The sequence below is a fragment of the Heteronotia binoei genome, chromosome 12, assembly GCF_032191835.1.
Source record: "Heteronotia binoei isolate CCM8104 ecotype False Entrance Well chromosome 12, APGP_CSIRO_Hbin_v1, whole genome shotgun sequence".
Lineage (NCBI taxonomy): Eukaryota > Metazoa > Chordata > Lepidosauria > Squamata > Gekkonidae > Heteronotia > Heteronotia binoei.
Genome location: NC_083234.1, coordinates 40,771,130 through 40,797,798, shown reverse-complemented (window position 1 = coordinate 40,797,798; position 26,669 = coordinate 40,771,130). Strand labels below are relative to the sequence as shown.

The 26,669-nt window shown below is 41.8% G+C and overlaps 1 protein-coding gene across 1 annotated transcript; it reads right to left on the bottom strand.

Annotated features, from left to right (window-relative positions):
• Positions 1-248: 248 nt before the first annotated feature.
• Positions 249-23,163, bottom strand: STC1 (stanniocalcin 1). Its single transcript, XM_060250818.1, has 4 exons — positions 22,823-23,163; positions 17,031-17,173; positions 14,893-15,104; positions 249-5,540 (listed from the first exon to the last, which is right to left on the bottom strand). Exons 1-4 carry the CDS (start codon positions 22,938-22,940, stop codon positions 5,270-5,272), a joined length of 744 nt encoding a protein of 247 aa, XP_060106801.1. The 5' UTR covers positions 22,941-23,163; the 3' UTR covers positions 249-5,269.
• Positions 23,164-26,669: the final 3,506 nt, after the last annotated feature.

Here is a 26,669-nt window from a genome sequence, read left to right as displayed (position 1 = left end):
CTACATTCCATCCCTGACATTTCTAGGTAAAGAACCTCAGGTAGCTGCAGCTGGGAGGGATCTGTCTCTGCCTGACAGCTAGGCAGAGTAGACAATGGACCATGCTCTGACTGGATAAAATGCAGCTTTCCAAGGCCCTTGGTTCAAGGAGGATCATTTTGGTCTTCTGCTACATTCAATGGAAAATCAACACTGAAGTTTGACAAAAAACATCCCCCCCCTCAAAAAAAAGAAGGCAGACACTTAAATCAGCCATTTTTTTTTAATTTTCTCTTATAAGGAATCCACCATAGGCTTCATAATGTTATGCATCTTTTTAATTATAAAAATAAGCAGAGAAAATAACTTGCATCTTTCTTGTTGCTGCAATATGTTTCAAATAATCTTTATATGAACAATGGAGGTGGGTTTTTTGTTTTTGCTTTTTAAAAACAAACCCCCAGAATCTTATAAATAAATAATGACATATACCAGATATGCTCACTGTTTATTCCAGTACTTGGCAAAAAAATTAAATTATAAATACATACTTTTATATATGTGTGTGTGTGTGTGGTTGTGTGTGTGTGTATATATATATATATATAAATGGCACAAAAATATCTAAAGTGCGAAAAAAATCACAATGAAAATTATGCACATATTTTTGAAAAGATAAGCCAACCCCCATTCTGGAGTGGGACTCTGCAGGTATTATAAGGCCAAACATAATTCTTAGTGGATGAATGGGCTTCAATTATATTTTACACTAAGTGACCACTATTTCCCATCAGTTCTAAGGATTTATTCTATTAACTGGTGTAAATTTTAATTGTAGCTATGTGTATACCAGGCAGTTCTTAAGTATGAGAGCAATTTTAGCCTCTGTTTGGTCTCCAGAACTAACTCAATCTATTTTGCTCTCCCCATCCCCTTGCATCCTGTATTGTGTGTGGGAACAACTGTACTCTCCTTGCTTAATTTCCCCCCACCAGTTGCAGCCTTTTTTCCTTGCTGCATACAGGTGCATGGATCTTTTCACTCCATTCACTTGAATGGAGGGAAGAGAAATATAATTGCTCCCATGCATTAGACTATGTTACCCTAAGAGTCTGGGATGGGGATGGATTGTATTCTCCCGGAACATTTTTTTCCAATTAGCTGAGAGCCCCTGAAATTTTGTCACCCCAGGCAGTGCCTGCGCCGCCCATTGGGTTGGGCTACCTCTGGTTTCCATTACTGGTGTGCGTTTATGGTACACAATGTCAAGTGAAAAATCTTATTTTTTTCACTAAGCTAAATAGCAAGAATCTTCGGGATTTCAATGGAGCCACAATTTCTTGCACATTAAAGTTCATGTACCAACACAATTCTTAGGGCTACTGTAACTGAAGGAAGTCTCACATGTGAAGCAAGACTCCATAACATGGTGAAATATTCTTGTCAGAGAGGTTGTATGCTCCCCTCCTGTACTTGAAATCCACACTATAACAAGCTTCTACCCCAGTGGCCTGTACTGAGCAATACAGGCTTTAGGTTTGGTTCCACAGAGTGCTAAGTACCTCCAGAGGCCCAAATTCCACAAGGGGACAAGTACCCTTCACACACCCCATCTCCCACACACAAAAAATAATTTTCAAGCACCTTGGAAAGGATACAATCCTGCAAAATAGGAATCCTAATATACCTGAAAAAGTGTTAAGAGTATATTCTGCAGCATCACATCTAGGTTGAGCTGGACTGCATAATATAGAGTATAAAAATCCTGCCATCAGCAACATTATTATTTCATTTTTTTCTTTTTTGCTGCTTGTGATCCTATAACAGCACTTTTTTGGGCTACATACGTTTAAATAAAGACAGCAACTATTTAAGTCCTGCCCCTCACTTGAAATATATTAGCAGCAAGCTACTGTTTAAAGGCTTTGTGGTAAAACGTTCTATTGCTTTTTATAAGTTTTCCATGAGAGATTGTACTTTCGATAGGTTTGCTTCTCACCAGTCACTCCTTAACTGGCAGGCAGGCATCCCTCTAACATACATAGCTTTCCTTACAGAGCAGGCTTGGAATGTACATGGAATATACCTTATTGGTTTTGCCTGTTTCTCATCTTTGCACTAACCATGCCCTAAGTGGAATAGAGAAGTTCTTACCTGGCAAGTACAATATGTAAAGTGCCATTCAGATTCCCTTATGCAGGTTTTCTATGCATGAAGGTTGAAAGAAAGGCAGTTTTAACAGAATTAAAACTGTTCATGGAATGCACCAGTTCAGACTACAGGAGATGGCAAAGCCACCTGATAAACCGCTTCCTGTATTCAAGTATTCTATGCACACAAAAAATCTAGATGGTATGGAGAAAGTTTCTAGTGAGCCTGACCTTTGCCCCAACACACTAGTTAAGTTTCTGCCGTATGCAAGCCCCATCTGAAGTGGTATATTTGAGGAACAGTTTTATTACACTGAGGAGTTGTCTGTCTAGGCTGGACCTCCAACACAAAACAGAAGTCCAGTGGCACCTTAAAGACTAACAGCATCTCCAACACAATATTTAAGCATGCCTTAACAGCTTACGAAAGTTTATATGGGATTACAAAGCAGCCTTCCTGCATGGGTATCAATCAGTTCAGACACCTAACACAAGTGCATTTAAAAGTACCTGTATTTTTCACAGGTACACAGGGTCAATGTGATGAGGCGCTGCTGAGACCGGTGGCCCAGCAGAGGGCCCAGTGCTGACCAGACCCATTTGAACCCATCTGCCTCTACCAGAAATGGGTGATTGCTGAGACTCTGGGGATATCCTATTTGCTGCTGACAATGGTACTTCCAGGAAAGAGGAGAGGGGGGCGTGATTCTTGTGAGCTCCTTTGAGCTCTGTCAACTTTTGAGCCTACTGGCACCCAATAGAGCTTCAATGAGTGCAAAGGAGTCATGCTCCATTTCCTCCGACTGGAAGAAGAGCATATGTGCTTGGTAAGGGGAACACCAGAGGGGCTTTGCACAGGGTCCTCCTCCAAACCAGGAGCCAGCCCAGCATATGCATACTAATGAAGGGAGAAGGACTGAAAAGAGCTTTAAGTGGCACGCGTGAATCCAGTTGTTATTTTAAAGGTTGCAAAACCTATATGTGTACACAGTTAAGGCAAGCCACAACAGCATTATTTACAAAGCAATCCTAAGCAAAGTTACACCCTTCTAAGTCCATTTACTTCAGCAGGCTTAGAAAGGTGTTGTTCTGCTTAGGACTGCATTGTTAACTATCTTTAGGCACACCACACATGGCTACATTTTTGGAAGAAGTCCCCTTACTTGAGGAGTCGCCCTAAGAATGGAGCATAAGCCAAATTTCAGTGTTTCTCTCCCCGCCCAACCCTTTTTTTATTTTTAAAAGCAGATTTCCTAAAGCCAAGTTGTTTTTAAAAGCATGGTTATCTTTCATACAAATATTTAGTCATACAATGGCCACTGGAACCAGTAATTTCCAGTGACTTACTAGCTAGTTGCCATGCTTCTAAACAGAAACGGTGTTTTCTAAAGCTACCATTATCTAGGAAACAAAAGTTATAACTACAAAACCAAAGCGTCTGTTTACAAAGTTATTAAATTCTGCTTTTTAAAAAGCAGACTCCTCTGGAAGTTACATACAGTACAAGAAAGGTTTGTCTTATTTTGTATCACAACTGAACAAGGCTTGATTATACTCTATTCTTAAGACAATTTCTTTTTGATAAAGATTCCTTTAAAGCTTTGAATGAAGATACAGTACAGAAGGTTATTAGCTTTCTTTTAAGCAATGCAAGAGCCAGCCAACCACTATAACTCGTTTGCAATAATAATCGTTTAAGCTCTGTGGAGTGCTTTCCTTTACCACAGAACAGCACCTGTGTCTGGACTGCATCACTTCAGACAGGAGGTGGTAACTTATAGGAGTAAATGCTTTCTTCATACAAAAAACAGAGACCTTGCACATGGAAAACTAGCATTTCAGCAAGAAGAGATCCAGCCTAAACTTCTCCCTGACATGCCACTTTTCCTTATACAAGGATTACTCCCCTCTTTTTGGTATGCTCCCAGCTCCAATCTGCAGAGGTAAAGTCCAGACAAGGCTTTACCACCACAGTGAGAACTTGAGCCAGGGATGAGTTTGTAGTGGTGCTATGATGTACAGCAGGCCTGAACATGTGACCCACACACATCATATATCTTGACAAACTTCCTGCTTTGCCAGTGACGATAAAAACAGGAAGTTTTTAGGAGTCTGGCAGGCCATATTCAGCTTGTGTATGCATTGCACAGGGCTAGTGTGCAGCAACAATTTTGATATCTCTACATTCATGCAGATAGAGAACTACATTTTAGTATAATCAGGTATTTAAGAAAACCTCTGGCTTGAGAGCATTAAGATTACAACACTGAGACCAGGAGGCCAGAAGTGATGTTCATGTTTGTACATGGCCAGCATCACTCTAAACACAAGTTCCACCACCATCTATACAATGTGCAACAGGTGCATTGCAGTGCATCAACATTGGGCTACCCAATAAAAGCAGAATTTAATCGAGTTGGTTTCATTCTCTCCAAACTGCAATAGTGTTTGAGCTACAGTACAGTGATAGTTTGGTGTTTGCTGAAGAAGTGCTGTTAAGATTGCTTTTGAAGTCCCCAGCTTCACTGGATTTCTTTGTGGGGAAGTGTGTGTGGGGTGTTAAGAAGAGAAAAGATGAAGGAAACTGTGGTTCTGTTCAAGGAAGCTAGGATGGTGGGGGATTCTCCCCATCACCAGCAACCTAGGTACATGCAGCTTATCCAAAGAGGGTGACAATATTAAGGATGAAAATCTAAAGCCAGTTTCCAAGGGCCAGTCCATACATTCATACCAAGCATGTAAAACTGTACCATTTTTGGAATGCAGGTGGGCAGACTGCACAAGTGAATTTTCCATCCCCACTTCAAAAATTCTCTGCCTGCAGCAAGCTAGAATGTCAAGGAAAAGAATTCCAATCTAGCCATCACTAATAACAAGTAGCATGTTTTATGTGCAGGAGTATATGCATGTGTGCTATGCAATAAATGAAATTTCCCCCCACCTGCACAGTGACATGGTACAACCCCACAAGAGATATGCTTTTTTTTTTTTGAATGTGTAGGTTGGCTCAGTGTCCTTTAAAATCAGTTACAGTACATTTCTGATGTGTATTGAATGCTAAAGAAAAACAGAGTAATTTCTTACTTTGGTAGAGCTTGGATTCCCTATGCTCTCACACTCTTTCTATGCATCACAGAACATTACACACTTTCTGCTGAAGTACGTTTCATGTGGGACGGAGCAGGTCCCTCACCCTGGAGATTCCTAAAGTAGATTTTTAGCTTCTGAGGCTCAGCGATACGTCGTTGGTTGAAGTCTGATCTAGGATGGATTCGAGCACAGTGATCCGTTTGCAGCAGGCGGAAAAGGCTGGCCATGTTCGGTCCAATTTTTGCCATCAAACTGTCTTTTATGGTACCCACAGTCTCATCATCGCATTCCAATAGGCTTCTGATGAGCTTGTTGTAATACCTATGTTAAGACACTACAGTTAGCATCCATATTTCTTTCTACTACGGAAAGGTACAAATGCTAATGAACACTCAGCATTCATACAACCCCTCAGGATGCTCAAAGCATTTTATATATAGCAATCTCAGCAGTAGTTTTATAAGAGGAGTATTAAGCCCATGTTCATTGCAGAGATAAAAGCCAGCATGGTGTTGAATCCCTGACTAGGATCTGGGAGATCCACTCTGCCATGGAAGCTCGCTAGGTGACCTTGGGGCAGTCATACACACTCAGCCTAACTTACTACTCCATGGCATTGGTGTGAAGATAAAAATAGAGAAAGACAGGGTATAAATAAAGTAAATACAAATAAAAGGCCCTTTACGGCTTGGGGCCTGCATATATTTGTCAATTATGTAATTATGAGATTATCTAGTTGGATGTAGTTTGTTTGATGTTTTGTAAGGTTTCTTAATGTTGTAAGCTGCCCAGAGCCCGCTTGCGGGATAGGGCGGGGTATAAATCGAAAAATTAAATTGAATTAAATTAAAGTGAAGAGGCAGGCGCTAGCACTTATCCTCCCACACATCTCGCCAACCAGGGATGTAGACCCAGGAGAAAACATGAAATGGCTGGGCATTGTAAGCTTTTGTACATAAGTTACTTTGTGTGCTGGTCAAGAACATGTGCACCCAGGAGAGCCCTGGCATAAGGAACCCAACAAAACACACTTTCTCCTTGTAGCAAGGCAAAAATCTCATACCTTGATTAAAACTCTGTTGATCTTAAAGGTGCTTTGTATCTCCCTCATGTGAATGAGGAAACTGGACAAAGTAAGCTCTCACTCTTTCCCTCCCTCCCCAGGGAATGAGGAGGGGGAGGAGCTAGGCTTAGCTCAGTAGTTCTGCTGTGCAGTCAAGTGTGCCTGTCAAAGCAAACTCTTGCTCTTTCCCTCCCTCCTCTCATCCTCTCCAAGGGGGGAGGAGCTTCTGCCAATGGAGGGAAGTGAGGCTTTGCTTTGTAGCTCCTATACAATTAAGAGAGCCTGACAAAGCAAGCTGTGATGCAGATGGAAGCAGGAGAGGGAGAAGGAAGCAGAAGACAGTCAGTTGCTCACAGATTAGATATGAGCTCTGTGGCGGCCTGTTTGACACCCCTGTTTTTGACCCTGAACTTAATGGCCTTATAGGGGCTGCCCATTAGATGGTAATCCTTTTAAAGATGACATTTTATAGAAGATTTATAACTTTTTAAAATATTCATGTGTGGCACAAGACTGGATGACTTTGTTAATTGGCTTAATGGCTTACGTCTATTAAATTTAAGAGCCAGCATAATCATTCCAATATTATCTTGATACCACAGACTTTAAAACTTTGAGTAACACTCTAGCTGTAAGATGATTTATTAAAACAACTGACACAAAATTCCTATTTGCATTTTAAGTCATATCATGCAAGACATCTCAGGCATAATCTGTCATAAGGCCAGTTTCTTTGTTTAAAAAGACATTCTACTTTTTCAGACCTTTTCAATATTGAGTGTACCAAGTTAGTCAACCAAATGTATAATTGAGGCTATCCTCAGAATAGCATCAATAATGCTATGGATCATGTCCAGCAAGTTAATTCTAAGGAGTTACTTACAGAAAAAAGATGAACCCATAAAAAGATGGTGACTTGTGCCTTTGATTTTATACCTTTGGCTACCTTTATAAAGCACTGGCACATTGTGAAATGCTGGGGTGCCAGGACAAACCTTTTATAGGAGACCTCCAATTTTAAATATGTCAGTTTCAGGCCATCATAAATGGGAAACTAAAGTACTGTCTATTCCTGAAGTGGGTTCTGAATGAGTGTTCTTCTTCACACTGTTTTTCTAGACTGTCTAGAAAACATATTTTTTCATGTAAAGAGTGGTGTTTTTACAAGTGATGCTAAAACTGCTTTTAGTATGGAATGCTGAAGCAACATGCTGCAGGGCCAGCAAAGGAACACAGACATGTTCTTCCATTTTAGAGGAAGTTTACGCCTCACTTCATTTTAAGTTTTAATACTTTTTGCAAACCTGAAGATTCCCCATGTTTAAAGAAAAATTGCCATTCTCTTCTATTGGCAGATGGAGCCATGTTGAGAATTAGATATATTGATATATATTTGACTGTTGAAAGACAGATGTTTTGCAGTTACCTAGAAATTTCCCAACTATGGGTGTTTTTCAGATGCAATCATAACTATGGTGAAGTCATTGTCCCACAGGGCAATCTTCTGCAACTAGGGACTTAAACCTAAATGATGCAACCTAGTGGATGGTTCGGCATTTATGGGTTTTCCCCCACACCCCTGGCACCTGCAGCTCCCAACTGCATAGGCAGGGCCGGTGCTAGGCTTTCTGGTGCCCTAGGTGAATCACCCACTAGTGCCTCCCCCATTATTAAAAATATAGGGAAACTGAAGAGCTCCAAACTTGAAATTTTTCACGTGTTTAATTTACTGATCTTTATTATTTTTTTTTTAAAAAACTGGTGTTATAAAAAAAATTGTGAAAATGAGTGCTTGCCAGCCATGTTAGGAAGGAGGGTGGCAGGACAGGATGAGGTGGGAGGCCAAGACACACATCGGGGAGAGGGGGTGGCTTGGCTTTATTGAGGGCAGCTTGGTGATGGGAGAGGACAAGGTGACAGTGGTCAGGAGCCAGAGTCATGCAACAGGGAGGCCAGGTGGTGCTCTAGGCGACTGCCTACTTTGCCTACTTCCATGCACTGGCCCTGTGCATAGGTCTGCTTCACAGAACAGCTTGTGCTTAGCTAGGTCCAAAGGACACTTTAGTTGGGAGTTTAGTGTAACATCATACTTATCTGATGCATACTTCCAAAAAATCCAGATTTCCCAGCCCACAGTAGCAACTCCAGAACTGTAAAGATATTTTTTCATGTAAAGAATGGTATTTTTACAAGTGATGCTAAAACCCCTTTTAGTATGGAATGCTTGAATTCTGAATGGCAATGGAAATCAGAATGTGGAGGATGGCCAACTTCAAATCAAATTATCTTCTAGTGAATGCAGCTTTTTCATTCAGTTACAGGCACAGGAAATGCAAAAGGCCACTTAAGGGCTTATGCAGTTAGCCCATTCAAAAATGCCTTTATTCATTTTGAGCAGGAGGAATTGCTGTTGAAGGTGACACTTCATAAGAGAAGTCTTCCTGATTTTACCAGCAGCCTAGTCAGCCCATGGCAGCTCTCAATAGAACACAGCACTTATGTTTCAGTCTCAATATAATGCAGAAAAGTGAAAACGTGGAGCAATGGAACTGTGTTGATGCTTATCAGCAGTGTCATGGGTAATATTCAATGAAGTTCTCATGATGCTCATGTTCTAGCAAGCACTATATCCAGTGAATGCCTGGCTAACTTGGAAAGTTAGAATCTCGTATTTCTCACAATACTACTGATCAAGTGCTGAGAAAATGCACCTTCTCCTAAATGGTTCAACTATTTTAAGGGCAGATATTTCGATCCATGCAAGAAGAGGTGCAACTGTTAAAACACTTATAGTTTTATATTACTTTATTAGGCTTCTTTTGCGAGGAAGCTAAGAATGCACCTAAAGCTTACTTAACAGAGCCATAATTTCTCATTCCTTGGGATTATTAAATCAGGTTTAGCCTGTAACATAGATATCAATTTATACTTCAATCTAGCGAGGCCTAAATTGTTAACTGAAAATGGCTAATGTTTCTTTGTTTAGCAGGAAAGCATCTGTATATCTAATTCTCAACATGTCCAAATATCTGGAAACTAGAGCCATGAACAGACAAATCTTTCTGCAAGCCTGAAAAATGCAGAAAAATCTGAAATTAAAAATTATATTGGGGCATTAGCCCCCCCTCCCCCAATGAAGGAAGCAGTACCCTCAGTGACTGTTGCTAGGCAGCTCCATGCTATTGCCAGTCTTGGTTTATTTAAACAGGTGGGGGAAGGGAAGGTCCCTTTTTCATGGCTAGGATTGCCAATCCCCAAGTGGGAGCAGGAGATCCCCCAGTTTGGAGGCCCTCCCCCTGCTTCAGGGTCATCAGAAAGTGGTGGTGGGGGAAAATGTCTTCTGGGCATTCCGTTATTCCCAAAGGAGACCAATTCCCATAGGGTATCATGGAGAATTGATTTGCAGGTATCTGTGGCTTGGGGGGGCTGTTTTTTGAGGCAGAGGCACCAAATTTTCAGCATAGCATCCAGTGCCTCTCTTCAAAATGCCCTCCAAGTTTCAAAAAGATTAATAATAATAATAATAATAATACTTTTTATTTGTATCCCACCCTCCCCACAAGGGCAGGCTCAGGATTAGACCATGGGGTCCAATTCTATGAGTCTCAAAAGAAGGTGCCCCTATCCTTCATTATTTCAAATGGAGGGAAGGCATTTAAAAGATATGCTGTCTCTTTAAATCTGATGGCCAGAACTCTTTGGAGTTCAATTATGCTCGTCACACCCTTGCTCCTGGCCGCATCCCCAAAGTCTCCTGGCTCCACCCCCACAGTCCCCAGATATTTCTTGAATTGGATTTGGCAACCCTATTCATGGCTGTTTTGGCCTTTCAGGAAGGACTCATCAGGGTCAGGCCTGGTAGCAACCAGTAGCCTACGATACTACACAACTTGCATGACTCACAAAGGGGTGTTACTAAGCAGTGACCCCCACCCCTGGTGTCATGTAGGGGTTAGAGTTTCAGATTAGGCATTACGGTATGGAAGACCCAGGTTCAAATTCCCACTGTGCCATGGAAACTCACTGGGTGACCTTGGGCCAATCCCACATCTCCATTTGGCACCACTTTCCCTTCTCCTTTGGAGCAGATACCAAAACCAAACTTGGTAATAACTGCTGCCACTAGCAAATCTGAGTATCTCCCATGCTCTGGCCCCATTTCAATCCAAGGTTGAGGATCTCAATGGTTATATGAACACCACCCCAATTCTATAATACTGTCCCTCAGACATCCCTTACAGTATTAACTGTAATTGTAATACATTAGTTTTATTGTGTGCTATCATAGTCAACAGTGTGATGCTGTGGCTAAAAAGGCAAATGCAATTTTGGGCTGTATCAACAGAAGTATAGTGTCCAGATCACATGATATGATGGTATCGCTTTACTCTGATCTGGTAAAACCTGGAGTACTGTGTTCAGTTTTGGGCACCACATTTAAAAAAGGATATAGACAAGCTGGAACAGGTCCAGAGGAGGGCGACGAAGATGGTGAGGGGTCTGGAGACCAAGTCCTATGAGGAAAGGTTGAAGGAGCTGGGGATGTTTAGCCTGGAGAGGAGGCAGCTGAGAGGTGATATAATCACCATCTTCAAGTACTTGAAGGGCTGTCATATAGAGCAGGGGTGGCCAACAGTAGCTCTCCAGCTGTTTTTTTTCCTACAGCTCCCATCAGCCCCAGCCAGCATGGCCAATGGCTGGGGCTGATGGGAGTTGTAGGCAAAAACATTTGGAGAGCTACTGTTGGCCATCCCTGATATAGAGGATGGTGTGGAATTGTTTTCTGTGGCCCCAGAAGGTAGGATCAGAACCAGTGGGTTGAAATTAAATCAAAAGAGTTTCCGGCTCAACAACAGGAAGAACTTCCTGACCGTTAGAGCGATTCCTCAGTGAAACAGGCTTTCTTGGGAGGTGGGCTCTCCTTCCTTGGAGGTTTTTAAACAGAGGCTAGATGGCCATCTGACAGCAATGAAGGTCCTGTGAATTTAGGGGGAGGTGTTTGTGAGTTTCCTGCATTCTGCAGGGGGTTGGACTAGATGGCCCTAGAGGTCCCTTCCAATTCTATGATTCTACAGGCTGACTCAGCCTTCCCTCCTTCCAAGGTCGGTAAAATGAGTACCTAGCTTGCTTGGGGGAAAGTGTAGATGACTGGGGAAGGCAATGGCAAACCAACCCATAAAAAGTCTGCTGTGAAAACATTGTGAAAGCAATGTCACCACAGAGTCGGAAACGACTGGTGCTTGCACAGGCGACTACCTTTACCTTTTTATCATAGCTTAATCGTTATTGTTACTGCTATTACTGTAAAGTTGTTTAACTATTTTATCATATTGTAACCCGCCCTGAACCCTGTAGTGCAGGAAAGGGCAGGGCAGAAACTGAAAATAAATCATTCAAAATATAAGAAAGTTTAATGAGAATGAATAAAGAGAGTACACATGGTCTGTTCAAGTATCAGGTTAAGCAATAGTATAAGGAAAAACGTGAGAACACTCAGTCCTCTCACCCTACACCTAGTAAACCTAAATGATGTTTAACTAGGATAGGCTAGTAATTCTGAAACTGCAGCATTTAAAAGCCCATCATTACCTTAGTTCTCAGAGTTGGGCCTTCTCTTTAAGGTCCATGGCCACATGGACAGGATGGAGTCCCAAAGTAAAGACTTAATCCTTCATGGCTTGCACCCATCCAAAAAGAAGAGCAAGATGGAAGAGAGCTTTTACTTTGACAAGAGATTTTATACTTTCGCTTTCAAGAGATCCTCCCCTGGAGTTGTTCTGATCTTCCTGCCCCAACATGAAGAAATTACTGTCTACCACTGTCTTCATTCTAGCAAGGTGTGAGATAGTAAACCATTAGCATCTGTAAGCACTAAGTGTGGTTCTCAACTTTGTGTATCCTTTGTCCCTCCAATCACTCTTACCCAAGGCACTTTTTTTGAGCAGGAACGCAGCTCCAGCTGGCTTGATGTCAGGGTGTATGGCCTAATATGCAAATGATTCCTGCTGGGCTTTTCCTACAAAAAAGCCCTGTGTGAAACAACGGTGATGTCAGGGGGCATGGCCTAATATGCAAATGAGTTCCTGCTGGGCCTTTTCTACCAAAAAACCCTGCTCTTACCAAAGAACCTGGGTCCCACTATGATAGAGACAAAAAGACCGATTTCTACAAGAAGGACATTTATATGTTCATTGGCATTCTATTACTACTGTTGGCATGCCAAAAGGTTGTAGATGGATATAATCCATGGCTGGTAGAGTAGGCAGGAGATGGCATGTCATGCTTGCAGGTGGACATGGGGACTGTGGAAGTGCTAATAGTAACCATTATAAAAACTGCATGCCACCAATAGTATGCAATCCCTGGTTGCAAACCACTGCACAAGCGCTCCATGCTTGGGGTATGATGGCTAATTGCCAGTTACAAAATAGTAGCCTGGTTCCAATTCATAAACAGAGTGTAGTCCCAGTGGTTGAATAACGAAGCAAAATCTAGAGTGGAAGACATTTCTCAAGAAGGAAACTAGTGTGCAACAGGTATTTAACTTTAGTGAAATAATGGAACACAGGAACAAAAAGATTGCTATTCCCCCAACTGAAAAACTCACAGGGTCTGAAATCTCCTTTACTTTTACTTCAATTGTACCTCACCTTTCTTCCCAATGTTGACCCAAAGCAGATTACATCTTTCTCTTCTCTGTTTTGTCTCACAGCAACCCTGTGATGTAGGTTAGGCCGATAAAGTGACTGGCTGAAGATCACTCAGCAAGCTTCCATGCCGGAGTGAGCACTTGAACCTGTGTCTCCCAGATCCTAGTCTGACACTGTCCACTACACCACAGAGGCGCCAATGGGGATAAAAAGGTGGCAGTTTTTTGGAGGAAAATGGTTGAATACCCTTCCCCATAAATTCATTGCCTTTTTGCTCAAGAACACATAAAAGGGTAATAGAATAATGTAAGTGCTGTTCTGCCTTGAGCATCCTTTCAGTTACATGTATAAGGGACTTGCACCAATAGCTGGTTATATATTGAGAGGCTAGTGGGTGGTTCTTGGGCCACTCCTCTGATATTCCAAACCATTCTCTAAATAAAGTCCTTAGCTCTTATGTAATTAGATAAGGAAACATCGGAGCTATACTGCTCTATTGAGATTATCAGCTGCAGGACATACACATCAACTCATTATCTAGGTCCTTTCCCCAATGCAGAAGCCATTGCTTCAGATCAAAGTTGCAGTCTATTTTAAATCACATAGGAAGTAGGACCCCCCCCCCCCACAAACACACTATTAAAAAGTAATCACAGGAAAGTGATCTGGCCTTTTAATGACTTCCTGTTTGAACTGGTGCCAACTGGTACACTCTTCGCTTCTGCTGAAGTTAGATGAGGAAGCAGGATGCTGGGAAGGGGGGAGGGCTTCAGTGTAAACTTATCAGCTGGGAAATCCTGTTGAATTTGTTTCCAGCAGCACTACAGCCCTTTTGCTTCAGTCCCTCAAATACTGCACGTTGAAGACTCCTCTCGACTGCATAATTCCCCTCTGTGGAAATAGCTCTCACCATTTATGTTCTGTGCTCCCTCCTAACCTTAGCAAAAAGTGGAACGACTGCTGGGAATTATTTGCTGCAGAGTCGCTGCAACATTTCTCTGCAGCATTGCGGTTTTTCAAAGAGATGTGGCTCCATCACAGTAGGGCAGCCCCCCAAAGAGATAAATGACACCTTTTACCTATAGACAGATGCTAATTTGCTCAAAGTTTAAGGGACAGAGACACTGAAAGAATGTTGAAACATCAGGCTTGCATTGGTACAGAGGGCAGCATTCCCTGAGTAGTGTCCTCGGAAATGTCAAAAAAGGCAAGGCTTTACATATTCCAAGCCTTATAAAGTCTATGTTCCCTCTAATTCCCTCCTTTCTTCCCATATTGTTATGTTTGCCTCTTTTAAAATGTAAATTACCTCTGTTACACTATTATCCCATCCTTCCTCCAAGGAGCACAGAGTGACATATATGGTTCTGTCCTCCTCCATTTCATCCTAACAGCTGAGCTTAAAAAGTCCTGGTCTGACTCTAGCTACTATGTCTCTCAGTTGAGACACTCTGTGCAGTGGAAGGAGGAAGGGAGGCAGCAAAAATACAGGCAGGAAGTGCTAGGCTTAGAACACACCATGGGGGCCATGACTCATTATTGCTCATCATTTGGAGGAAGCAACAGTCAGACTGTACAGGTTGTGAATCAGTAAGTGAGCACCTGCTTTATAAGCAGGGAGTCCCAGGTTCAGTCCTTGGATTATTTATTTTAAAGGGCCTCCATGTTAGGCACTGGGAAAGACCTTTCTCTGCTTCAGTCCTTGGAAAAGTAGTCAGCATAGACAATACTGAGTTAGATGGATCATTGGTCTAACTCAGTACAAGGGAACTTTGTGTGTCATATGTCTAGGCTCATTTACATCAATTGAATGCAAAGGGGAGCTTTCCCCATCCCCGTTTGCTATATCTCTATGATGCAGGCAAGAAACTTGTTCTACACCTGCATCTCTCAGGTGCAGGCATGAGAATATGTCTTTGCAACAAACTGCCCATATCTATGAAAGACACAATGAGCCTACCTGTTTGAGAAGTGGTTTGGAAGCTGGATCACTTCTGCGATAGCTTCTGGATTTCTCCTAGCAGCACTACATATGTCCTGTTTTCTATAACATTCCTCCTGCACCTCAGAGATCATTCGCTGGAATGTGGAGCACCTCCGAATGGAAAGGAAAACCTTTGATGTGATGCCATTTGCAATGCACTTCAAACTCTCCTTGACAAAGGCTTTCCCCTGTGGATAAAACTGCATGTTAGGGTGCACACATACACATGGGTTAAAGCAAATCAAACGTTTTTATAGTGGGCAATGCATTCTGACTGGCCATATTAGTCCACATAAAGTACTAGAGAACATGCACATCTAAAGTTTATATGGCAACACTGACCCATGTTCAGGTTTCAAGCATTATTGTTTTTCACATTTGATTCCTACATGTGAGAAATTACTTTATACATCTAGAAATGCCTCAGTGGCAGAGGGTTCACTATGTAAGAAAACTGATCCATCAACAAGTATTCAAGGTTGCAGCCACAGTTATGATTCTTGGTGTAATTTTTGTGAATGTAGAAGCATTCACAGCAGCAAAGAAATATCAGTCCACAGTTTTCCTCTGGACTTTGACTGTCTCAGCCCGCACCATCTTCATTCCCTCCACCAGAGGACTTAAAAAAAAAAAAAGAGCCTAGGAACTTCTGTATCACTACAGCATTAAAAGGTCTCTAGTTCTTTTCAGTCTGGAGTTATAAGAGGAAATGTGCATCTTGCATCTTTCCTATTACAACTCTGAAATGAAAAGGGCTACAGTATATTTTTTTTAAAAAGAAAGCTGGGCACTAGTACATTGTTACAATAGAGTGTTCTGCAAGTTACCAAGTTTTAAAAGTCTGAAAAATGCTCTCTGCTGAGGGAGGGGGAATAGCAGCCACACTGGCTGAGCAAGGAAAATGGCACTGATATGGCCAGGAATTGAAACAATGCACACCTTCCCATCCATGTGACAGCCAAAGATATTCTCACTGCAGTTCCCAAAAAGATTGCACTGAGCAGGAGTTGCAGCAAAGCAGTAGAATATGGAACAGTATTGGCCTACTTCACATGGCTGTTGGACCGCACGCAATTGCTGTTGTGCAACAGATATTAGAACACAGCAAGTGCATATCAAAGCCAACATCTCTACATTCACTTTTAGGCACTTTGTATACAGCTGAAAGTTCTTGTCAATCTGCTCATGCAGATACATGGCAGGCATCACAGTATCTGAGGTATCAGGTGCAAGACGTATTTAGAATAGAAAGGTGTCCTCCCCACCTTCTGGTGATTAAAAAAAGTACAGAGACCTGCAAATTATGTTGATGGTCCATTGCCTTGTGAACTATGATACTGTCAAGATTTAAGGCCCAAGGAGGACCTCCACACTGTGTCTGGCAGTAGGATTGTTCCTGGCATTACCTTAGATGTAACATTTCCAGGCCCCTGCAGTGAGAGTGCATGAGGCCAGTCTGGCTTTGTGCAGCCAGGAGTGGAGCCTTTCTAACCCCAAACTCTCATCTCCTTGCCAGTTTTCTCAGTAGGAGTGGAAGTGTGAGAAGAACATTTGTTTCCTCTTGAAGGGGAAACATCATTCTCCACCCCACAAGACATCCTCTGCCAGGCATGTGAAAAATATGCTGTCACAGCCTAGAACAGAGCCCCTTCCCCCACCAGTGATCCATGCAGCAAATGCTTTGAACAGGAGCCACTGCAAGTCTTTGTAGCACTTCAGCACAAGGTACTAATTAGGGCTGCAACATACCCCATGGTTTTTGGGAAGCAAATGCTAGAGTTCACTAGGACTTGCCCTCAAGTAAGTGTGCAAAGAGAGAACACGTTTCTAGCTCCCAGGTTTTCAGTGTATAAGATAAAGCAATCTCAGAAAGGTATAAACATGGGTGTGCATGATTCCCAGGGGGCAGAGTTTCCCACTTGTGCTTTGCTTCTACTTATGCATATAGTAACTGTTAGCAAGTCTGTTTAACTGGAATAGCATTATGCAGTCTACACAATATAAAATAAAAAGAAAGAGTTCTAGGTTCAACCCAGGTGCACAGCTCATCAGTAAAAGGATTACATCTAAAGGGAATACAGCAAGTGGAGAGTTACTGCATGTGCATACCATACCTGAGTGTCAAATTTAGCAGCGCTATAGAGGAAGGATTTGCAGATGTCATACATGCCATCCGTGTCACATGTGGCATTTTCCAGGCAGGCAAAAGCACCACATCCTACCTGAAGGGCACCATTTAAACATCGAACCACATCCACTAGGGAGAGAGAAAGACAAAGAAGGGTTTTTTTTTTTAAATCTTAATTTAGACTTCTGCCAGCCCTCATGTTCCCACAGCTTCATTCTGAGTTGAGAGCTGCTATCAACCAGAAATTACCAATTGTTTACACACCACTCTTTAATACACATTCCCTGCAAACCCATTACATCACAAGTACATTTCTTTTGTGCAGTCAATGGTTACTGTATCACAAATATTTTAATTAAATACTTTTAATTAACTGCTAAGGCACCCAAGGATGACTGGATCTCAAGAAACTGCTTTACTGCATCAGAGAGAGTTTCAGAGGGCAGCTATGTTGGTCTGCAGTAAAACAGCCAGATTCAGGTCCAGTAGCACCCCACAGACCAATAAGATTTTTGGGGTACAAGCTCCAACTCTCAAAATAACCCAGAGAACCTAATTGGTTTCTAAGGTGCTACCGGACTTGAATCTAACTGCATTAGATATGAGGATCTTACAGACATCTGTTTCTGAAAGTAATGCCTTGCCATCTCTTCAACACTGCTATGCGTGCTACATGAATCCCTTCTCCTCTTTCAAGCTCTGAGTCAGTGACTTTCAATTTTTAGCGAGCTCTGATTTGCCTTTGCTATGAACCTGGCAAGCAGTGGTTTGCAGGGAATTTCAAACTGCTATTGGAAGCTAGTTGTAATCCTGGTTTGGAAGGGAATCTAACCACACAGTGGGGCAGCATCTGAACTAGCAAACTATGGCTTGTGCCAAACAGACTGATCATGCAAGCATTTGATGGCACGTAGTATAAAATTATAAACCATCCCACTGTTTTTACTATGCTTGCTTTTCATGCATCTGCAGGCTGGCAAGGAAAGCACTTCTGATAGGGTTACCAACTTCCTGGAGGAGTTCTTCAAGAACTACAATTGATCTCCAGACTTCAGAGATCCTCCTGGAGGAAATGACAGCTTTGGAGAGTGAATTATATGGTATACCATAGAAATTACACTCCTGCTGATCTCCTTCCCCTTCCTAAACTCTATCCTCCTTTGGTATAGTTCCCAAATCTCCAGGAATCTCCTAAACTGCAGGTGGCAACTCAACTTCTGAGCATGTGCTGAATGACCCTTTACCAAGCCACCACAGCCCATCCCAAGGGAGTGGGCAATAGATGGTACTACTCGCAAGTACTGGAGCCTTTCTTCTTATGGACCACAAAAGTGGTACAGGTGCTAGGTTTATGACACACTTTTTAATGCTACACAACAGTGTTCCCTTGCAATAATCTAAAGAAAGAGGCAACATGACACAAGTTATTCATGCAATCAGACACTAGCCTAGTTCAGATGCAATGACCAAATCACAGTTAATGCTGATACCAATTTGGACTAGTGGTTGCCTCTCCAGTACAGGACTCTTGAATAGGAGCAGCTCACCTGGGCTTCAGGGAGAGAAAAGACTCGTGGATCCCAACTCCAGCTATCCAAAATCCTTTACATTTTGGGAGTTACACTCCCTCCTTTCACTGTGCTGCATTTCCCTCCCTTTTTGTTCAGACGTACATCATGTAACTATGGTTGCTTCCATATTGGGTATTTGGTCCAGCTTTGTTGTTTTCCCCCTGCTTTTAACAGAGCATAATGGTGGTCCCAAGCATCTTCTAGCTTTTCCCCAGCTTTCCTAGGATACTTCTAGAAAGACTGTAGAGAAGCCGGGGTGGCTGCCATGTGGATGGCAAAGTCCAGATCATTTCCAGTTCTACCTACATTGATAATGAATCAGTGCAATTAATGTAAAAAAACCTCCCCTCCCCCATTCCCCCAAGGCCTTTTTTTCTCATGGAAAAATTAGGGGTTTGGGGGAATACTATTAAAAGAGCCCCTCCCATTAGGTGTTTTCTCTTTTAAAATGAAATCTTTAGGCAAGGCTTTGAACACTCAAAATGTATAGCATGAAAAACATGAGGGCTTTCATTTTTTCCCAGTGGAAAAATTAAGAAATTTTGGGGAGCACTGAATAAAAAAATCCTCCCTTCTTTCCCCTTTTGCAATGAATGAAATGAAAGATGATGTTTTATATAAAATGTAGTATGAAAATTTTATGTAAGAACTTTTTATGTAAGACTATTTAAAGCATCAGATAACTATAATGCTTATATATACATAATGCAGAATACCTCTTTTCAAGTTTTTGAAATTAAATGTAAATAATTTTGGCAACAATATGCTATAGGGTATTTTATAATACATTATTAAAGAATTCAGTGTTTCCAATTTTATAGATGTATGCTACCTACTGTGACTGTACAAGAATATTTTTGCCTACATAATGCATTCTTGTTTACTATAGAATTTGTTTCTACCTTCTACTTTTATTTTCCCCACTTCTCAGATGGCAGAAATTCCATGTGCTATGTATGGTGCAGCAGTCTGCAACCCTTTCTCAAGCACTAGGCATACTTGCAGTTTCCTATAGAAAATGAAAACATTTATACTTTTAAATTCTATAAATATGCTAAATAGTACAACATGCAATATTTACTTTCCCATCAAAGTTGTTTTACTGATTTAACAAAATAAATTGCATCATTTATAAAGCTGTTTGCATATAAAATTGTACTGTTTGGCATATTCATGGAATTGAAAAATATAAAATGGCTTCATGTCTATATGAAAAAATTGCAACTATACCCAATACTAGAAAGAGAGAGCTGCAAACAGTTGTACCTGTGATGGAGGCTCTGATCCTCAAACCCTGCATATGATACTCTGACATCAGAGTCAGCTTCAGGTTTTGGAGGGCCTTGGGCAAGATGCTCTCTAGGCACTCCCTGCACCAAACTTCATCCTCTTGGAGTAAGGTATGTGGCCCAGCTTTTCAAAGCAGCATGAAAATACTACTTCACTCTCTCCAGGCACCTCTCCCAGCATGGACTTCTGGGAGAATCTTCCAACCTGGTAAGATGGTAGCTAGCCCAACGTGGCAGACTTTAATGTTTGCCCTGGTCAAAATTCAGAGAAGAGCTTTTGCTAGGAATTTTAAAGAGTGGAAGGTTGACAGGGAGATGAAGGTAGCCCATGTGTGGTAGGTCAGGCCTTTTCTCTTGGGTTGCCCAGGCCCTATTCACTGCTTGCTTGAGAAAATCCAGACGGTGCCTCCCTTCCTGCCATGATAAACCATTACTGTTTTTTTCCTCTTTCTTCCATTAGTTAATAATTTCGCACATTCCACCAGAAAGTACTTACCTAATTGACATTGCAATTAGTTCCAGCAGGACTTGTTCTGAAGCCTTTCCTAGTGACCTGTGCCCTAATCAATTAAACAGAGCTGCGAGATATGAACTTATCTTCACCAGACAGCAATCTCACCTTGGCTTATTGGTAGGGCTGCCTCTGCTGGCCAGGATTTTAAAGTCACTGTAGAATGGGGTCTGCATTCTGCATGTATGGCTTCATTCCAAGAAGGGGCAAGCGACTTAACTGAGAGACTATTCTAATGTTCCAGGACCAAAGTATAACACCAATATAGCAGAAAACTGCTGTCCTAAGAAATATAAATATGGATGTTGTATTCTGGGTTTGTTACACTGTTCAACGGATGAAAATATGAAATTGCTCTATGCCAAACTGATCCATCTAAATCACCATTGTATATTCTAATGGCAGCTGTAAGGCAAAGATCTGTCTCATCATCTGCCCTTGTATCAATTAACTGGAGATGCTGAGAGTTGAATCTTTGAGCTTCTGCATGCAAAGTACAGGTTCAACCAATGAACCACAGTCCCTCTCCTCAGTAAGGAGTCACTGTGGAGGCACCTGGTTGGGCATTGCAGCATAGAGTCAGAAGCAGGGCATAAGTTCATGGAACAGGGAGGTGATTCGTGACATGGGACATCCCAGTTTTCATTCCATCTGCTGTGTAGGCAGGCTATGGAAAGTGCATATATACTGAAGCATATATACATATATTGAGTGTGTTCGGTTCAAATAAGCAAAGTGTGGCTGTGCTCTTGAATAAGAATCTTTTTTCATATTTGATACAGTGATTAATATAGTCATATTTGATAGACAGTGATTAATACAGGTTTTCCATTACTGACTTTAGTGGTGAACAAAGCATCAGTTAAGATTCCATGGGGGAAAACCTACTACTGGAACCATCATTGCTATTGGAGCATCACTAAGATAAAGCCATGATACATTTGGAATAGCTTGGAAAAAACTAACCATATGTAAATCAAAGTCAACGAGAATTCTCTCCCACTGTTATTTCCTTTAGATTAACAAGTATTAACCACATCTCTTAGCTGTATTTCTACTCAATCATAAATCATCTTGAAGGACAGATATTACTTTTTACCCTATCATGTTACAGGCATTATGAATTAAGTGTAAAAGTGGATGAAATGAAGATACTACTCTTCTAAGAGAGCCAAGGAGGTTCAGAAATCCAAATTTAAAACCCACAAAACCCTCCAGTCCTAATCTTGACTAGGAAAGGCTGCTTTTAAGAAAGAGACTGTTGTCTATAAAATGGATCTTTTGCTACAATTAATTCCCCACAGTTCATCCTTCACTATCCTTATAACTCATTTTCATGAGGATATGTTTCCATGGATTCAAGTTATAACTTTGCATTCAGCAGGTTTAATATGCATTAGGGTTCCTTATTGTTTTAGGCATGGAGGAATAACCAAGACCCTATGTTTCTATAGCAACCAAGTACAAAAGGAAATTGAGCAAATACCCTAGTACTGTGCTGCAGAGCCCTGCAGCTCTGAAATAAAAACCTCTCTTGGTAAGTGTCAAATTAGGAGAGTGTATCAGCTTTTATTTAAAAGGGTGTTAGATGCCACCTATACCTGCACAGTGCTGAAAGTAAGAGAAACTGCAAGTAATTCAGTTTTCATTTTTCTCTTACAGAGAAAGCTAGATAGCAGTCCAGAATCCAATTCACATATGGAAATAGCTTGTGAGGTTGCATGTTGCTAAGAATGTACTGCTAGATTGGGGGGAGGGGAATCAAATTTTTAAAAGAAGTTAGAAACCAGAAAAAGATGGCACCATCTGTGTAGGAAAATCTTAAAGGATGTTTCACACACCTCCTCTTGGGCACAGGTATTATGTGAGGAGTGGCTCTTTTTGTCTCCCCCCCACCGTATGTTAAGGTATAAAGTAATCCTATTAATAGAATATAAGAACTGTTTAAAAATACAAGTGAACCAAAGGGGAAAGTTTCATCTGTAAGAGAGCAAAAGAAAAAGGCAAGAAGCAAGGGTGCAACAGAGCACATGTAATAAGGTCTAGAATGTCTTATTTAAATAACAAGAACAACTGCAGGCTAAATTACAAACCAGCTTCTTAAATGAGGGCTTCCGCCTCCCCAGAAAGGGCTACGAGACGGCAATAAAGGCTTTCCCGAAACATCTAATTACATGGCAGTTTCCAGCTGCCAGCCATAAGGGGGGGGGGGGGTTTGGAGAAGAGGAAGAAGAGAAAGATGTACAAATGCGCCAGGAAGTTCTCCTGCGCGGCTCTCGTGCATTTCAAAGCGGCAGCAGGACAGCTGTCCAGAGGATCGATGTGCAGACGCGGCGCCGGCAGCAGGAGAAAGACTTGCAACAGCTAGTAGCACATCGGGGCTTTGTGAAGCGAGGAAGAGGTTTACCTGAGGTTTGAGCGGCGAGCCTCGTCTTCCTGGGGCTGACGGAATCATTCTGCTCAGCTTCATAGGATGCAGAAGCGCCGACCGCTAGCAGCAGGAGAATCGCGGACTTTCGGAGCATTCTCCGGGAAGTTTCCGCTAAGTTTTGTGCTGCGTTCTCCGCTGGCTCTGGAGTGCTCCTTTTTCTGTGGCTCGCTCGCTCTCCCCACCTCCTCGGCTTCAGCAAAGACGCGGAGCTGGATGCTGAAGGGACGCGATTGGAGCGGGCACTGCTGCAACTGCCGCTGGTTCTTCCACACCTCTGGCCTCCCAGCTGCTGCTCAGTGCAGGTGACAACCCTGGAGCTTTTATAGCCGGTCTTATCTAGTTTCCACCACCCCCTCACCCCACCCATCCGAGATCAGGAACCAATCAGAAGATGTGGTGGGCAACCAATGGGAGTCTGTGATCATTCAAGCGCAGGAAGCCTGGAAGTTCACAGGAAGAATTTTTCCAGCCCATTAAAAGAAACTTCTAAACAAGAATAATTCATTTTCTGAAAAGTTAGTTTTTGGTGGGAGTGGAGCCGGGGGAAAAAATCAAGATCAGGTTGTTGTAACCCTATGTGTACTATAAACTGTGTGTACTTAACAACAAGAACACATAGTTCGGCCTGCACCTGGATGGCAGCACCCACTCTTTTCCAGGAGCCCCTGCTGTCCAAAGAAGCTATTTATATTTTCTTTTGACCTTGTTTAAGGGGGGAAAGGGAACCCGTACCAACTTAAAGCATTAAAACCCAATGCAAATACATATTAAAACAGAATTTAGAAAGGTGTTTGGGGAGGAAGTTCTGAGATCACAGTCCAAGCATGATGGGAGTATGCCTGGCTCAGATTTATAGTTGTCAGCTGAAAAGAAGGGAGCACTTAGTCAGGGTTGGATTGCTCCTAATCTCAGCAATGGCAGCTGGATCTGCATCCAGGCAGGATGGTGGGGTGCTTGGCTGCTGCCTCCTGTCCTTCAGCAGTTTATGTGCGCCTTTGAGAAATAAAGATAGCCATATTTTCATAGAGTGGTAGAGATGTTTAGGGATTACCACACATATCAGCATGGTCAGTACTGCTTAGCAAATCTTTTCCTTTCTCCCAAGATTGTAGACTTTTTAAACAGACAGTGAGTTGGATAAACTAGTTTTTCTGCAGGTGAAAGGAGGGAGTAGGATCATGGGACCTGCATGTACAAAAGCCATTTAGGAAAGGGGTCTTTAGTAGGGAGGTAAATTGGGCAAGCAAGTGCCATCTGGATCCAACCCATTATGCTTCACTGTTTTATATTCTTGTCCTATGTACTTCTTATAAATTACTCCTCTTGTTTTCCCTACAATAATGTGGGGAGCCTGGCTTCTGAATACTAGCTTAGTTCACCTTCCCTGACAAAGGAACAGGTAACAGGTATTAACAACTGTATATATCCTCTTAGTGAGCCTTAAGTATTGGGCAATTTTATTTATTTATTTGATTTGATTTATATCCCGCCCTACCCCACCGAAGCGGGCTCAGGGCGGCTCATAGCATAAAATTCTAACAATAAAATTCAGAATTAAAATACAGTAGTAATTTACATAATTAAAACAATGGGTCCTTCCTTACTGAAAATGGGGGGGGCAGACAGGTGTGAGTCTATATGAAAAGAAAGCACAGTTTTGATTCATGAAGAGATAGAAGCCATTTACATGTGATCCATTCATGCATTTGGTTAGTGCTGGCCAACATGCAGTTGGTTAGTTCCTGCCAACATGCAGTTGCCAACTTGTGGACATGATGCCTATGCACATAGGAAGCATACGTTAATGCTTCCACCCTGTGATCAGAAATGTTTGAAAATAGCACCCCACATCACAGGGAGGGACCAGATACACATATACATTCAATGTTCATAGGTGTTGTGCTTACAAACCAGCGATCATGCAGAAATGGGGGCAGAACCAGTGCACTTGTCGCTCTTCCCACTCTGTACACATTGTTTGGATGTGCAAATTAATTATGTGTACAGTGTAAGAGGAAGAAGCTACTCTTGGTTGGCTGAAGCACCTTTGGAGTAGAGGATCTTTTTCAGTCTTCCTCTAGATCTGATGTGGATCTGTTGCCATTAGGAGGGCCTTTTTGCTTCCACTTATGCTCTGATACATTTTTAAAATACAGCAAATATTAATGCCATAATTTCCAGTATTGTCTCCTTCAAAAGGAACCAGCCCAGATAAACCTGGAACTTCTCACTAGATGGGAAAGTGGGGTACGTGTAACAATAGCAAATAATACAAAAAAGAAAAGGATGTAATGGTGACACATCATCCTGTCAGTACTATCCCTGAGGAAACTCTCTCTCTGTACAATTTTTCCATTCTCTTGTCAGTTGTGTGGATATGACATAGTCACACTCATGATACTCACTTTCTGCTTTGAGCATAAGCCTTGTTCATACATGCTCTGGGTCTCATTTGATTTATCTGCACTGTGCTAGAGGGTTAAGAGGAAGTCGTTCCCTTCACCATTTTATTCCCACTGGAAAGCAGGCTGGGAGACAGGAATTGGTCATGGCCACTCAAAGAGCTTCTATGGAAGAATGGGGATTCAGACCATATTAGTCCGACACTGTAATCACTGGCTCTCAAAAAATGTAGCTGTGCAGTGTTCAGAATATGATTGGTTTCTATTCTCTGATGGCACAGAATTTTTTGTGTTGTTTTGAATCCTAAACCAAAGACATAACGAGGGCAGCAATCATTCAGGACAAAAGCATACATGAAAAAGTTCCAAAACCATTGTTTTGTTTTTAAATTAGGAAATCATTTCCTTTTTTGCTTATTGCACAGGTCTTGCTGTTGGTTGGTTGAAACAGTTAATATGGCCAGTCAATGTGGATTACTGTTCTTGAGGTTGCACAGCATGAATTTGAGAGAGCTTGAAGGGCTCTGCCCAGCATTCATTGCATCCTGCATGCAGTCAAGCAACTAAGCCATTAGATTCAAAATCAATAGAGAGGTAAATGTGGTGCATCCATTCCAGTATTATTCACATTCCAGAGTAGAAAGATGTGATTCAATATGCTGCTATCTTGATTCTGATTTTGTTCCCATGGTAATAATTTTATAAACAGTCCCAAGAGATTTGGACAGGGAAACGAGGAAAGCCACTGGAAGCAGGTTCAGAGAATGATTTAATATCAAAGGTATGGCTTTCAGTAACCAGAACCACGGGACCTAATATCTGTTTGCATTTTAGAATTCTATTGCTGCCACCTATATTGCTTTTAGGTTTTTTAATTGATCATTGTAGGCTTTTATTGCATATGTTAATGGGTTCACTGCCTCAAAAGTTTTGGTTGTGAGGTGGCATTAAAAATGGTTCAGGAAATGAATGCCCATCCTTTTCTCTCAAATACTTAAACCAGAAACAAACAACCCCCCAAACCTGGCAGTGGCACTTATGTGAAAGCCATGTTAGATGGGGGTGTGAGAGAATAGCAAATAACAACACAGAAAAAGACTAATAGTGTAGTCCACATATTCACCAGATGGCTGATATGCACTGAAATAACCAGGTGCAATAAGTGAAGGCTCTTGTACTATTTATTACCTTACATAGTTATGCAGAAGAGGGAATTTGGGCACGTGCAGTTTTAGTGCGGCTTTTCTCACCCTGTGGTACCATTTATTGATCAAAATTCTCACTTTGATATAAATATTCTATGTAACAGGTGTCAAATGATTTCATTTGCATCTACTTACTCTGGCATACTGGCCTTCAACCTGATGGTTGCAGAGTCTCACCTGCTGGGTTGCAAGCCCCTATAGAACTGTTTTGTGTGG